The sequence below is a fragment of the Bos indicus genome, chromosome 20 (assembly GCF_029378745.1).
Source record: "Bos indicus isolate NIAB-ARS_2022 breed Sahiwal x Tharparkar chromosome 20, NIAB-ARS_B.indTharparkar_mat_pri_1.0, whole genome shotgun sequence".
NCBI lineage: Eukaryota > Metazoa > Chordata > Mammalia > Artiodactyla > Bovidae > Bos > Bos indicus.
This window is the reverse complement of record NC_091779.1, coordinates 14,401,875-14,416,885: the sequence shown is the minus strand read 5'-3', so window position 1 is coordinate 14,416,885 and position 15,011 is coordinate 14,401,875. Positions and strand designations below refer to the sequence as shown.

Genomic DNA, 15,011 nt, shown 5'->3' with positions numbered 1-15,011 from the left:
AGTGGCTTGATTTCTTAACTATTTTTACATATATTATTTTTACTTTACCTATTACATTACTTTCTAGAATGAAAAGCCAGGCATACAGTGGGAACACATTAAATTTTGTTTTCTGAACTGAACTTTTAATTGAAGACAGTAGGGCACAGTATGAGATTTTACTATCAGATAGACTTGGGTTCAAGTTACAGCTTTAGTATATTCTAATTGTGGTCTTAACCCTGTTTCCTAATTTGTAAAATAGGTTTATAGATGCTTTCTTCATAGAGAGTCAAAGAACCGTAGCATGGTACCTAACATATAGTAGGTATTTAGTAAATGTTCTTTTTCCCCCCATTCTTCATTCCTAGTTATTTAGCATACATTTTGTTGAGATTTCAGTTAATGACAAATAGTTGTCATATTGCATTATTATTTATAAATTACCCAGCATATATTAAGATTTTTAAGAAAGGTATTAGATGTGGAGCACTGTGTACTTAAAGAAACTGATTTTTTTTCATGCCCCTTTTCTATGTTATTAGATAATTTTATGTCACTAACATCATCCGGTCATTTACTCAATTTTTGCTTATTCTGGGACATTCAAAGTGAAAGTGAAAGTTGCTCAGTCATATTTGACTCTTTGCAACCCCAAGGACTGTAGCCTGCTAGGCTCTTCTGTCCATGGAATGCTCCAGGACAGAACACTGGAGTGGATAGCCGCTCCCTTCTCCAGGGGATCTTTCCAACTGAGGGATCAAACCCAGGTCTCCCACATTGCAGGCAGATTCTTTACCGTCTGAGCCACCAGAGAAACCATGAATGTGCTACTTTTTCTTCTGGCCACATGGACTGAGTTAAAACAGAACATCTTTCTCCAAATATATAGAAATGCTAGATAAAATATGATCCAGCCCAATTCAAATCTTAGCTAAATATATACGGAATCTAGAAAAATGGTACTGATGAACCCACTTGCAGGGCAGGAATAGAGACACAAATATAGAGAATGGATTTATGGACACAACATGGGAAGGAGAGAGTGAGAGAGTAGCATGGACATGTTTACACTGCCATGTGTAAAATAGACAGCTAGTGGGAAGCTGTGTACAACACAGGGAGGCAGCCCGGTGCTCTGTGCTGATACAGAGTGGAAGGAGGCGGGGTGAGAGGGCGGCTCAGCAAGGCTGATTGACATTGTAAGGCAGAAACCAGTGCAACATTGTAAAGCACTTATCCTCCAATTAAAAAATAAATAATTAGCTAAGCTTGAAAGAGACAGAGAGGGGGTTGGTGGAATGGCACCCCACTCCAGGACTCTTGCCTGGAAAATCCCATGAACAGAGGAGCCTGGTAGGCTGCAGTCCATGAGGTCGCTAAGAGTCGGACACGACTGAGCAACTTCACTTTGACTTTCACTTTCATGCATTGGAGAAGGAAATGGCAACCCACTCCAGTACTCTTGCCTGAGAATCCCAGGGACGGGGGAGCCTGGTGGGCTGCCGTCTATGGGGTCACACAGAGTCGGACACGACTGAAGTGACTTAGCAGCAGCAGAAACAAAGGGGAGGCCCAACTAGAGCATTAAATGCTCAAACTGACACAGCAGTTGCCCAGAGGGATATTGAAACCAGATGTGGTCTCTGATAGCTAGAAGTTCCGGTTTTAATATCACACTTAGAGATACAGTCTTGGATCAACAGAAGAAGAAGCTAGAAAAACTGTCCTCCTGGTCACGAAGTCCACAAAGAAGCTTGTCAGTTTTCAAAACTATATATGGAAGGAAAAAAAAAAAGTCTGTCATAAAAAATCAAAACTCTAAACTTCTACCAGGCACAGCTATAAACTCTGAATGTACACTACCTATGTGGTACAGAAATCCTAAGCCAGGAAATTAACTTGGGGGAAAATGGCTGTGCACAAATGGAACCCCTTAATTTCCTGGTAGCAACAAATGCAGAAGCTCTCTGGAGGAATGCTGACACAATCCTGGGTGCCAGGGATTCCTATGGAGCATGATGAAGATGCAGCTCTAGCTATAGGAACACTCAAAATCAAGAATTAGAAAACGCATGGAGAAATAACCACTGTGGGGAGAGAGTCAGAAGCCATAACAAAGCAACTCCAAGAATAATCCAAAAGATAAAATATAACAAGTGTGTTTAAGATAAAGAAGTTTTTAAATATATAAAAATCATAATAAAAGACTTAGGCCATCCAAAAAAAATGGGTCAATTTGAAAAGGAAATAGAATATCTAGAATTTTAAAATATGATTATTAAAATCAACAACTCAGTTTATGTCTTAAAACTGATTAGTCCGTCTAGTCAAGGCTATGGTTTTTCCAGTGGTCATGTATGGATGTGAGAGTTGGACTGTGAAGAAGGCCGAGTGCCAAAGAATTGATGCTTTTGAACTGTGGTGTTGGAGAAGACTCTTGAGAGTCCCTTGGACTGCAAGGAGATCCAACCAGTCCATTCTGAAGGAGATCAGCCCTGGGATTTCTTTGGAGGGAATGATGCTAAAGCTGAAACTCCAGTACTTTGGCCACCTCATGCGAAGAGCTGACTCATTGGAAAAGACTCTGATGTTGGAAGGGATTGGGGGCAGGAGGAGAAGGGGATGACAGAGGATAAGATGGCTGGATGGCATTACCGACTCGATGGACATGAGTCTGAGTGAACTCCGGGAGTTGGTGATGGACAGGAAGGCCTGGCGTGCTGTGATTCATGGGGTCGCAAAGAGTTGGACACGACTGAGCGACTGAACTGAATTGAACTGAACTGAAACAGAGAATTAGTGAACTAAAGTAGAGCTAAGGAAATTACTCAGAGTATAGTACTGAGGAATCAAAACATGAAAAATGAATGTGCTGTGAACATCTGATCACACTATAAACAGAAGTGCTTCATACTGATATAATATGCCCCATTAGGAAATACAAGAGTTGACCGTATTTTTTCACACAGTTGGGTTTGTGTTGCAGATAATCATTGCGTTTGGCTGTGTGTACCATGTTGAAGTGTTTCGGAGAAGGCAGTGGCACCCAACTCCAGTACTCTTGCCTGGAAAATCCCATGGACAGAGGAGCCTGATGGGCTGCAGTCTGTGGGGTCGCTGAGAGTCAGACACGACTGAGTGACTTCACTTTGACTTTTCACTTTCATGCATTGGAGAAGGAAATGGCAACCCACTCCACTGTTCTTGCCTGGAGAATTCCAGGGATGGGGGAGCCTGGTGGGCTGCCGTCTCTGGGGTCCCACAGAGTCGGACACGACTAAAGCGACTTAGCAGCAGCAGCAGATAACTACAATCTAGCTAATTAACATATATCCATCACCTCACAGCATTACACTTTGTTTGCATATGTATAGTGACCACCTTTCTTAGCAAATTATAGGTATACAATACAGTATTATTAACTGTATTTACCATCAGTTCAGTTCAGTTCAGTTGCTCAGTCGTGTCCGACTCTCTGCGACTCCATGAATTGCAGCATGCCAGGCCTCCCTGTCCATCACCGACTCCCGGAGTTCACCCAAACTCAAGTCCATCGAGTGGGTGATGCCATCCAGCCATCTCATCCTCTGTCGTCCCCTTCTCCTCCTGCCCCCAATCCCTCCCAGCATCAGGGTCTTTTCCAATGAATAAACTCTTAACATGAGGTAGACAAAGTATTGGAGTTTCAGCTTTAGCATCAGTCCTTCCAATGAACACCCAGGACTGATCTCCTTTAGGATGGACTGGTTGGATCTCCTTGCAGTCTAAGGGACTCTCAAGAGTCTTCTCCAACACCACAGTTCAAAAGCATCAATTCTTCGGCGCTCAGCTTTCTTCACAGTCCAACTCTCACATCCATACGTGACCACTGGAAAAACCATAGCCTTGACTAGATGGACCTTTATTGGCAAAGTAACGTCTCTGCTTTTGAATATGCTATCTAGGTTGGTCATAACTTTCCTTTCAAGGAGTAAGTGTCTTTTAATTTCATGGCTGCAGTCACCATCTGCAGTGATTTTGGAGCCCCCAAAAAATAAAGTCTGACACTGTTTCCACTGTTTCCCCATCTATTTCCATGAAGTGATGGGACCAGATGCCATGATCTTAGTATTCTGAATGTTGAGCTTTAAGCCAACTTTTTCACTCTCCACTTTCACTTTCATCAATAGGCTTTTTAGTTCCTCTTCACTTTCTGCCATAAAGTTGGTGTCATCTGAGTATCTGAGATTATTGATATTTCTCCCAGCAATCTTGATTCCAGCTTGTGCTTCCTCCAGCCCAGTGTTTCTCATGATGTCCTCTGCATATAAGTTAAATAAGCAGGGTGACAATATACAATCTTGACGTACTCCTTTTCCCTTTTGGAACCAGTCTGTTGTTCCATGTCCAGTTCTAACTGTTGCTTCCTGACCTGCATACAGATTTCTCAAGAGGCAGGTCAGGTGGTCTGGTATTCCCATCTCTTTAAGAATTTTCCACAGTTTATTATGATCCACACAGTCAAAGACTTTGGCATAGTCAATAAAGCAGAAAGAGATGTTTTTCTGGAACTCTCTTGCTTTTTCAATGATCCAGAGGATGTTGGCAATTTGATCTCTGGTTCCTCTGCCTTTTCTAAAACCAGCTTGAACATCTGGAAGTTCATGGTTCACGTATTGCTGAAGCCTGGCTTGGAGAATTTTGAGCATTACTTTACTAGCGTGTGAGATGATGCTGTACCTTAAATCTCCAGAACCTTCCTATCCCACATAATTGAATCTTTGTAACCTTTGACATCAAAATCATCAGGTAACCATAAGAAGATCCCTTGTTTCTTAGTTCACACATTTTTTTTTAACTAGATAATCTCTTGAACAAAATGGCTGATTATTAATATATTACACATTAATTATGGTTCTCAAACTAGGTAACAAAGAGGCAAGCAACAAACCAAGATTTGACTAGAACCATTTGTGATATTCTTGATTACAACTGGCTCATCTTGGTTTGTCAGCCAAAGATGAGAAGATATAGGTTTTTTTCTTAAGTCACAAATTTTCATTAATATATTTAAATGTAAGTATTGTAAAATATTGGTACCTTTTTTTTTGAGGCAACACTGTATTCTGTGAACCCAGATGTTAACTAATCTTTGTATGGAATTTATTGCAGGATCAAATCCATAATTTTTTTTTTCTCATTTCTAATTTAGAAAATGTTACTTTTATCTGCTTCTGGGCAACTGTCCTCATTTTTTTTTAGATATTTATATTTTATGATGCTATTAAATTGAAGTTGTTTGTTGTTGTTTTGTTATTGTTTTAACTGGGGAGCAGAAATGGCAAGTAATTGGAAAATCAACCAATATTGAATGATTATATCTTATAAGGCAAAGGAATAATATGAAATGGTATTGCTGAATTTTAGGAATATCTTATTTTAAAGGTGAGATAGGTGATTTTATAGTCAAATAATTACAAGTGAGAATAACTATAATAGTACAGTATAAAATAAAGACATTAAAATTGGTTGTTTAATTAAAATCAGTCACCTTCTAATCTAGGAAATCACTGTGGAGTCTTTAGAGTTTATTGGTTTGTTTGTTGAGTTTTCTTTTTTTAATGGAGGAAAACCAGTCCGAGGTTCTGACCTCCTCTTCAGCAATAGACATTCATAGACTTCAGTATGAATCCATACAGCCTTTTTACTGTTTATTCTAAAACTAGTCTATTATTCCTCAGAGGAAGAGGCTGCTCCAGATGGTGCTGTTGCAGAATACAGACGAGAAAAGCAAAAGTATGAAGCTTTGAGGAAGCAGCAGGCAAAGACAGGAACTTCCCGGGAAGACCAGGTAACTTCACAAACCAAAATCCATATGCAATTCATTGCCTTTTAATTGTATGCAGGAATTGTTAACAGAACCTATTTTGATTATACATGAGGGAAAACATTATGTCTTAAAAATGAAAAAGTATATATAACATATGGTGAGGTGACCAGGACCTTGGCCATTCAAGCAAAGATCCAGATGATAGAGTTCTTTCCAGATAGAAAGGTATAAAGCCTGGGACTTTCAAGTTTTAACTTTGTGCATGTGTGCTAAGTCACTTCAGTCATGTCCGGCTCTTTGCGACCCCATGCACTGTAGCCTGCCAGACTCCTCTGTCCAAGGGATTCTCTAGGCAGGAATACTGGAGTGGGTTGCCATGCCCTCCTCCAGGGGATCTTCCTCATCCAGGGATTGATCTCAGGTCTCTTTACGTCTCCGCATTGGCAGGTGGGTTCTTTACCACTAGCGCCACCTGGGAAGCCTTAAATCATGGGTACCTGCTATAGGCCTTAGGTATCCTAGGGGATCTTCCTGACGCAGGAATTGACCCAGGTCTCCCTCATTGCCAGCAGATTCTTTTCCGTCTGAGCCTCCAGGGAAGTCCTCCCTAATTAAACACAGGAACCTGGTAAAACCACATATTACCAGATACTCACATAGAATCTTTGCTAAGTGAATATTATGAGACCATAATTATAAATGATGAAGGGCTCAGCATCTCACCTGCTGCCTAGCCAACTTCGCTTGAAATAGTACACTGCCTATAAATAAGGCACTTGGTCTGCTGGTTAACGTCCACCATAAACAATATTGCAAAACTCTCTTTACTGAAAGTAATTCCTGAATCTTTAGCTAATAATATAAGAAGATTGTCAGAAATCAAGAATAAAGAAGATAGGAAGTTAGCTCAACAACTTGGGGGTCAGCACCATGCAGCACTTGGCACTTGGTGAGATAGAGCCCTTGAGCAGCCCTTTATGTTGAAAAGATAGGGGGCAGACCAAAATTACTTATATTTGGTGCTGCCATATATATATGAGAACACATCATTTTAGGCATATAAATAAAACAGGCAAAATAAAAGTAAATTAAAAAGCCCAGGCCTGTTTGAATAAATTAATCTAATCAGGAACTGTATTATAAATGACACCTAATTACTGGTAAGGAAGATCACGCATCAGTGCCTAGCGTGAAAATAATCATAGGGAAAATTCAACGAGAATTCAGGTATAGGAAATTATAATTACAGAGAACTAACTTATGTGCAATTTTCAAAAGAAATGGCACATCAAATGAAATTAAGAAAAGTCCTTTATTAACTTGTTTTCATGGAGTCACAAAGTCCTCTGAATGTATTACCAAAAGATGTTAAGGATCACTGTTATCCTTGCATTTCTCTTTCTTCCTCCTAGTAAATAATTATTAAAAATCTACCATGTCCTAATCACTGTAGTTGGTGGTAAACAAGGCAGAAACATCCCTATCTTCTCTGAGCTATCCGAAAAAAATAGGCAGTTAAACAAGTAATACCAATAAAAGGGGATGAGCATTATGACAGGTTAGATATAGGGAATTATGTAAAGGTATCGCATAATACGGCATAAGAATCCGAAAGGCTTCCCTGAGAAAATGATTTGTCAACTTGAGGGTTACTAAGAAGATACATGGCTAGACAAGAATACTATATGAGAAGTCTTTAACCTCTTTGCAAAGAACGAAAAGATGTTAAATATGACTGGAACTTAAACTAAGAGAAAGAAAGAGATGAGGCTGGAGAGGTAAGCAGGAGCCAGTTCACACAGGATATTTTTGAGCCATATGAAGGAGTTGAGATTTACCCTAAAAGCAGTGGGGAGACATCAAAGAAAGAAGGTATTATAATCCCATTTGCAGTTTGGGAAGATCCGTCCAGCCTGGTTGCTGTATGGAGTAGAGGACCTGGGGCAGCACTGGAGGAGCAAAGGCCATTTGAGAGACCCATGTATACACATGTGTGCAAAAGGTCTACCAGGGGAGGCGCCATCAACACATCTTCTTCATCAACACAGCTGGGAGGCTCACTCTGTGCTGAAGAGAATGTGGTTAGTGGTTAGTCCTTCATTCCTCCTGCAGGAGCCAGAAGACTGATTCCTCTGGATGCCAAACATTAATACCTCCATGCAGATCCTGTTTTCTTCCATTTCTTTTCACAGTGTCTGCTTTTTTGGCTAGTATCTGTCTTGCCTTTCAAATGCAACTAGAGAAAGTCCAATCTTGAAAATAGGAAATGTTTAGAAAGGCCAACCGAATGCAGAGTTCCAGAGAATGGCAAAGAGAGATAAGGCCTTTGTAAATGAACAATGCAAAGAAATAGAGGAAAACAACAGAATCGAAAAGACTCAAGATCTCTTCAAGAAAATTGGAGTCATCAAGGGAACATTTCATGCAAAGATGGGCTCAATAAAGGACATAAATGGCAAGGACCTAACAGAAGCAGAAGAGGTTAAGAAAAGGGGGCACAGATACACAGAAGAACTGTGTATGTCTTACTGACCCAGATAACCACAAAAAAAGATGTCTTAATGACCAGGTAACCACAACAGCACAAGAGATGATTCTACAAATGGACATCACCAGATGGTCAATACCGAAATCAGACTGATTATATTCTTGGCAGCTGAAGATGGAGAAGCACTATACAGTCAGCAAAAACAAGACCGGGAGCTGACTGTGACTCAGATCATGAACTCCTTATTGCCAAATTCAGACTTAAATTGAAGAAAATAGGGAAAACCACTAGACCATTCAGGTATGACCTAAATTAAATCCCTTGCAATTATACAGTGGAAGTGAGAAATAGATTCAAGGGATTAGATCAGATAGAGAGAGTGCCTGAAGGACTGTGAACAGAGGTTTGTAACATTGTACAAGAGGCAGTGATCAAGACCATCCCCAAAAAGAAAATGCAAAAAGGCAAAACGGTTGTCTGAGGAGGCTTTACAAATAACTGAGAAAAGAAAAGAAGCTAAAGGCAAAGGAGAAAAGGAAAGATATATCCATCTGAATGCAGAGTTCCAAAGAATAGCAAGGAGAGATAGGAAAGACTTTCTCAGAGATAAGTGCAAAGAAATAAAGGAGCACAATAGAATGGGAAAGACTAGAGGTCTCTTCAAGAAGATTAGAGATACCAAGGGAACATTTCATGCAAAGATGGGCTCAATAAAGGACAGAAACAGCATGGACCTAACAGAAGCAGAAGATATTAAGAACAGGTGTCAAGAATACACATAAGAACTATACCTAAAAGATCTTCATGACCCAGATAATCATGATGGTGTGGTCACTCACCTCAGACATCCTGGAATGCAAAGTCAAGTGGGCTTTAGAAAGCAGCACTACAAACAAAGCTAGGGGAGGTGATGGAATCCCAGCTGAACTATTTCAAATCCTAAAAGATGATGCTGTGAAAGTGCTGCACTCAATATGCCAGCAAATTTGGAAAACTCAGCAGTGGCCACAGGACTGGAAAAGCTCAGTTTTCATTCCAATCTCAAAGAAAGGCAATGCCAAAGAATCCACAAATTACCACACAATTGCACCCATCTCACATGCTAGCAAAGTAATGCTCAAAATTCTCCAAGACAGGCTTCAACAGTATGTGAACTGAGACCTTCCAGGTGCTCAAGCTGTGTTTAGAAAAGGCAGAGGAGCCAGAGGAGCCATTTCAGATGTTGAAATTGCCAACATCCACTGGATCACAGAAAAGGCAAGAGAATCCCAAAACAATATCTACTTCTGCTTCATTGACTACTCTAAAGCCTTTGACTGTGTGGATCACAACAAACTGTGGACAATTCTTAGAGTGGAGAATACTCTCAGACCACCTGACCTGCCTTCTGGAAATCTGTATGCAGGTCAAGAAGCAACAGATAGAACTGGACATGGAACAATGGACTGGTTCCAAATTGTGAAAGGAGTACATCAAGGCTGTATATTGTCACTTTGCTTATTTTAACTTATATGCAGGATACATCATGAGAAATGCTTGACTGGATGAAGCACAAGATGGAATCAAGCTTTCGGCTTTCGGCTCGGGGGAGGCAGAGGTGCAACTTTCTTTGGTCGTCCCGAATCCGGGTTCATCCGACACCAGCCGCCTCCACCATGCCGCCTAAGTTCGACCCCAACAAGATAAAAGTCGTGTACCTGAGGTGCACCGGTGGGGAAGTCGGTGCCACGTCTGCCCTGGCCCCCAAGATCGGCCCTCTGGGTCTGTCTCCAAAAAAGGTTGGTGATGACATCGCCAAGGCAACTGGTGATTGGAAGGGTCTGAGGATTACAGTGAAACTGACCATTCAGAACAGACAAGCCCAGATTGAGGTGGTACCTTCTGCTTCTGCCTTGATCATCAAAGCCCTCAAGGAACCACCAAGGGACAGAAAGAAGCAGAAAAACATTAAGTAAGCACAGTGGAAACATTACTTTTGATGAGATCGTCAACATTGCACGGCAGATGCGGCATCGGTCTCTAGCTAGAGAACTTTCTGGAACCATTAAAGAGATCCTGGGGACCGCCCAGTCGGTGGGCTGCAATGTTGATGGCCGCCACCCTCATGACATCATAGATGATATCAACAGTGGCGCAGTGGAGTGCCCTGCTAGTTAAGAACTGCAAAGGAAAAAGGAAAATAAAGGATCATTTGACAACCAAAAAAAAAAAAAGATGGAATCAAGATTGATTCCAGGAGAAATATCAATAACCTCAGATACGCAGATGACACCACCCATATGGCAGAAAGTGAAGAGAAACTAAAGAGCCTCTTGATGAAAGTGAAAGAGAAGAGTGAAAAAACTGGCTTGAAACTCAGCATTCAAAAAACTAAGGTCATGGCATCTGGTCCCATCACTAATGGCAAATGGGTGGGGAAACAATGGAAACAGTGACAGACTTTCTTTTTATGGGCTCCAAAATCACTGCAGATGGTAACTGCTGCCATGAAATTAAAAGACACTTGCTCCTTGGAAGAAAAGCCATCACCAACCTAGACAGCATATTAAAAATCAGAGATACTACTTTACCAGCAAAGGTCTGTCTAGTCAAAGCTATAATTTTTCCAGTAGTCATGTATGGACGTGAGAGTTGGACCTTAAAGAAGCTGAGTGCCGAAGAATTGATGCTTTTGAACTATGGTGTTGGAGAAGACTCTTGAGAGTCCCTTGGACAGCAAGAGATCCAACCAGTCAATCCTAAAGAAATCAGTCCTGAATATTCATTGGAAGGACTGATGCTGAAGCTCCAATCCTTTGGCCACCTGATGCGAAGAACTGACTTATTGGAAAAGACCCTGATGCTGAGAAAGATTGAAGCAGGAGGAGAAGGGGATGACAGAGGATGAGATGGTGGGATGACATCACTAACTTGATGGACATGAGTTTGAGCAAGCTCTGGGAGTTGGTAATGGACATGAAAGCCTGGCATGCTGCAGTCCATGGTGTCGCAAAGAGTTGGACACGACTGACTGACTGAACTGAGCTGAGCTGAACCACAACAGTATGGTCACTCATCTAGAGCTGGACATCCTGGAGTGTGAAGTCAAGTGGACCTTAGGAAACATTACTACAAACAGAGCTAGTGGAGATGATGGAATTCCAGCTGAGCTATTTCAAATCCTAAAAGATAATGTTGTAAAATTGACTGGTATGCTGAATGTGAAATGCTGCACTGAATATGTCAGAAAATTTGGAGAACTCAGCAGTGGCCATGGGACTGGTAAAGGTCAGTTTTCATTCCAATCCCAAAGAAAGACAATGCCAAAGAATGTTCAAGCTACTGCACATTTGCAGTCGTTTCACATGCTAGCAAGGTAATGCTCAAAATCCTTCAAGCTAGGCTTCAGCAGTATGTGAACCAGGAACTTCTAGGTTTACAAGCTGGGTTTTAAAGAGACAGAGGAACCAGAGATGAAACCGCCAACATTCATTGGATCATGGAGAAAGCAAGCAAGTTCCAGAAAAACATCTACTTCTACTTCACTGACTAAACTAAATCTTTTGACTGTGTGGATCACAACAAGCTGTGGACAATTCTTAAAGAGTTGGGAATACCAGACTTATTTGTCTGGGAATACCACCTTACTTGTCTCCTGAGAAACCTATTTGCAAGTCAAGAACGAACAGTTAGAACCTTACATGGAATAGCAGACTGGTTCAAAATTGGGAAATGAGTACAACAAGACTGTATATTGTCACCTTGCTTATTTAACTTATATGCAGAATACATCATATGAAATGCCATGCTGGATGAATTACAAGCTAGAATCAAGGTTGCCGGGAGAAATACCAACAACTGCGGATATGCAGATGATATTACTCTAATGGCATAAAGTGAAGAGGAACTAAAGAGAGTCTTGATGAAAGTAAAAGAGGAGAGTGAAAAAGCTGGCTTGAAACTCAGCATTCAAAAAACGAAGATCATGGCATTCACTCCCCTCACTTCATGGCAAATAGAAGGGGAAAAAGTGGAAGTAGTAAAAAATTTTATTTTCTTGGGCTCCAAAATCACTATGGACAGTGACTGCAGCCATGAGATTAAAAGAAGCTTGCTCCTTGGAAGAAAGGCTAGGACAAATCTAGACAACATATTAAAAAGCAGAGACATCACTTTGCCAACAATGGTCTGTATGGTCAAAAGTATGGTTTTCCAGTTGTCATGTATAGATGTGAGAACTGGACAATAAAAAAGGCTGAGCGCCAAAGAATTGATGCTTTTGAATTGTGGTGCTGGAGAAGACTCTTAAGAGTCCCTTGGACTGCAAAGAGATCAAACCAGTCAGTCCTAAAGAAAATCAACCCTGGAAGGACTGATGTTGAATATTCACTGGAAGGACTGATGTTGAACCTGAAGCTCCAGTATTTTCACTGCTTGATGCAAAGAGCCGACTCATTGGAAAAGACCCTGATGCTGAGGAAGACTGACAGCAAAAGGAAAAGAGGAGCTGCAAGAGATAAGATGGTTAGATAGCATCACTGACTCAGTGGACATGAATCGAAGCAAACTCTAGGTAGGAGATAGAACCGGGGAGCCTGGTCTGCTGTAGTCCATGGAGTCACTAAGAGTCATGCATAACTTGGCGACTGAACAACAAAAAGAAAGGTATTTTGCTTGTCGTAGTCCCAGCTCTCCTCTGAGCAAATGCCAGTCAGTATCACATTATTTGGCTCTAAAAACAGACTGTCTTGCCACTTTCACCTCAAAAGAATAAGATCCATGTCTAGTAATTTTCTAGGAAGTTTTAAAATCATTCCACTAAGAAGTCTCCTTTGTTTTCATTTTTATTTATGTCCCCAGAGAAGACATTTCCAAATTTGTGAAAACCCACCATTAAAAACTGATGGGGTTTGCTTTTAAGTGATAGATAGAGATACATGTTTGTAGACACATCCATGTAGAGATATGTGTTTATGAAATATATAAATATATAAACACATGCACATATACACACAGAGAAACAGGAAGCCCTGTAGGATATATACCAGATGTCCACAGTGGTTACTAATTCTTAGTGGTGGGATAGTAGATATTTTTATTTTGCTTGTGTGTATTTTCTAATATTTCTACAATAATTTCTTTCCATATTATAAAGCAAATACAATAAAAGTTTGTAGGCAGAATGGGTTTTTTTTTAATGAATAAGGTTTTAAAACAAAGCATGTTTTATTAACATTGTTTGAAGAGCTTAATCCTTTAATTACTACTTTAGAAACAAATAAAATATCTAAACCCTAACTCACTAGCAGCCCTTAAAATGCTTATGAGGATATTCTATAGGAATTTATAGTTTTTCCTTAAAACTCATCTCATTCAGCAATTGTGGTAATGTGTTTATTTTCAGCTATTATCTATGCAGGCATTAAATCTTACAAAAACATATAAGGCACTTTTCCCTATCATTTTTTAACAGTAATTTCCTTTGTTTCTTTTAGTTATTTTGACACCACCTGTCTTAGCGAGCTTAGGTTCTAGGCCACCAACACCTACTTAATTTTTTCATAAACTGTGGTCTTAATGATATTTTAGATAAATTCTGGAGCCTCCAAGTTACCATGACTATTAGATCTGTTTTTTACACATTGAACTATTACACATTTTCCCTTGTAAATATAAGTACGGTTAGCCCTTGAGCAACACAGCTTTGAACTTCATGGGTCCACTTATACTCAAATTTCTTTCAGTAAATATATACTACAGTCCTGGACTAACCATGAATGGTTGCATAACCACAGAAGTAGAGAGAGGGCGGATTTTTAACTGCTCAGAGGGTGGGTGCCCTTATGCTGTTTAGGGGTCAACTATATTTCAGTACTGATTTCAGTGTGCCATTGTCTTAATTAGAAACTTGATTTTTTTTTTTTTTAGACAGGTGGTATTTTATCCCATTTCACAATTATGTACCTTCTAAAACTGTAGAATAAATTTTTTTCCTGATTTCTCTGCTCAAATTCTGAAACAAATTCTTAAGGTATAGCTGGAGACAATATGATTAATATTTAAGGCACTTGTTGTTTCCTCTTACCTGTAAAGGGCATGGGAGTCAAAAAGAAAATCAGAGGACTGGTCCCTTTTTTATAAAAATATACTCAACGTTATGGTTATATCCTACTTCTTTCACTTAACAATAGAATACTTCATGAATATAGTTTAATAATAGTGTAATCACACATTCACTGCTTTTTACCAAATTTATCTATTTTCTTATAAATAGACATTTAACATTTCCTTTTTCACTTGTATGAATATTGCTGCAGTGTACATCTCTTGCATAAGCCATTTTCGGTGTTTCAGATTATTTTTCTACATGTATTCCCAGGATTGGAATTACTGAATCAAAGGCAGCGAGCATTTATTGTTTCTGATATGTATAAAAAACTTTCCAAAGATGTCACTCCAGTTTACCCACCTTCCAGCAATTAATGTGTTCTTTCATTTCACCTTTCCCAACATCGACATCTTTATATTTTTGGAAATTTGTTCAGTGAAAAGTGCTGTTTGTTGTTGGTGTTTTGTTTTTGACTTCACATTTCTTAGTGAAGTATTAATACCTCCCTATCCTGTGTACCGTAAAAACTTAGCTCTTAGTAAGCATGCATTTTAAAGTTTAAATGTCTTCTATATAAACAAGTTTATATCCCCCAAATCAGAAATAGTCAAATATTCCTGGGGGAAAATGTCAGTGCAAATACA

At 39.8% G+C, this 15,011-nt stretch overlaps 1 protein-coding gene and 1 pseudogene across 4 annotated transcripts in view; both read left to right on the top strand.

Annotated features, from left to right (window-relative positions):
- The window catches only part of CWC27 (CWC27 spliceosome associated cyclophilin), a 268,686-nt gene that overhangs the window by 210,520 nt on the left and 43,155 nt on the right, over nt 1–15,011 (top strand). For all 4 annotated transcript variants that reach the window (XM_070774627.1, XM_070774624.1, XM_070774625.1 and 1 more), the window contains exon 12: nt 5,703–5,812. In XM_070774627.1, the coding sequence (XP_070630728.1) occupies nt 5,703–5,812 (110 nt within the window). The remainder of the gene's footprint in view (nt 1–5,702; nt 5,813–15,011) is intronic.
- LOC109574978 (large ribosomal subunit protein uL11-like) lies at nt 9,821–10,455 on the top strand (annotated as a pseudogene).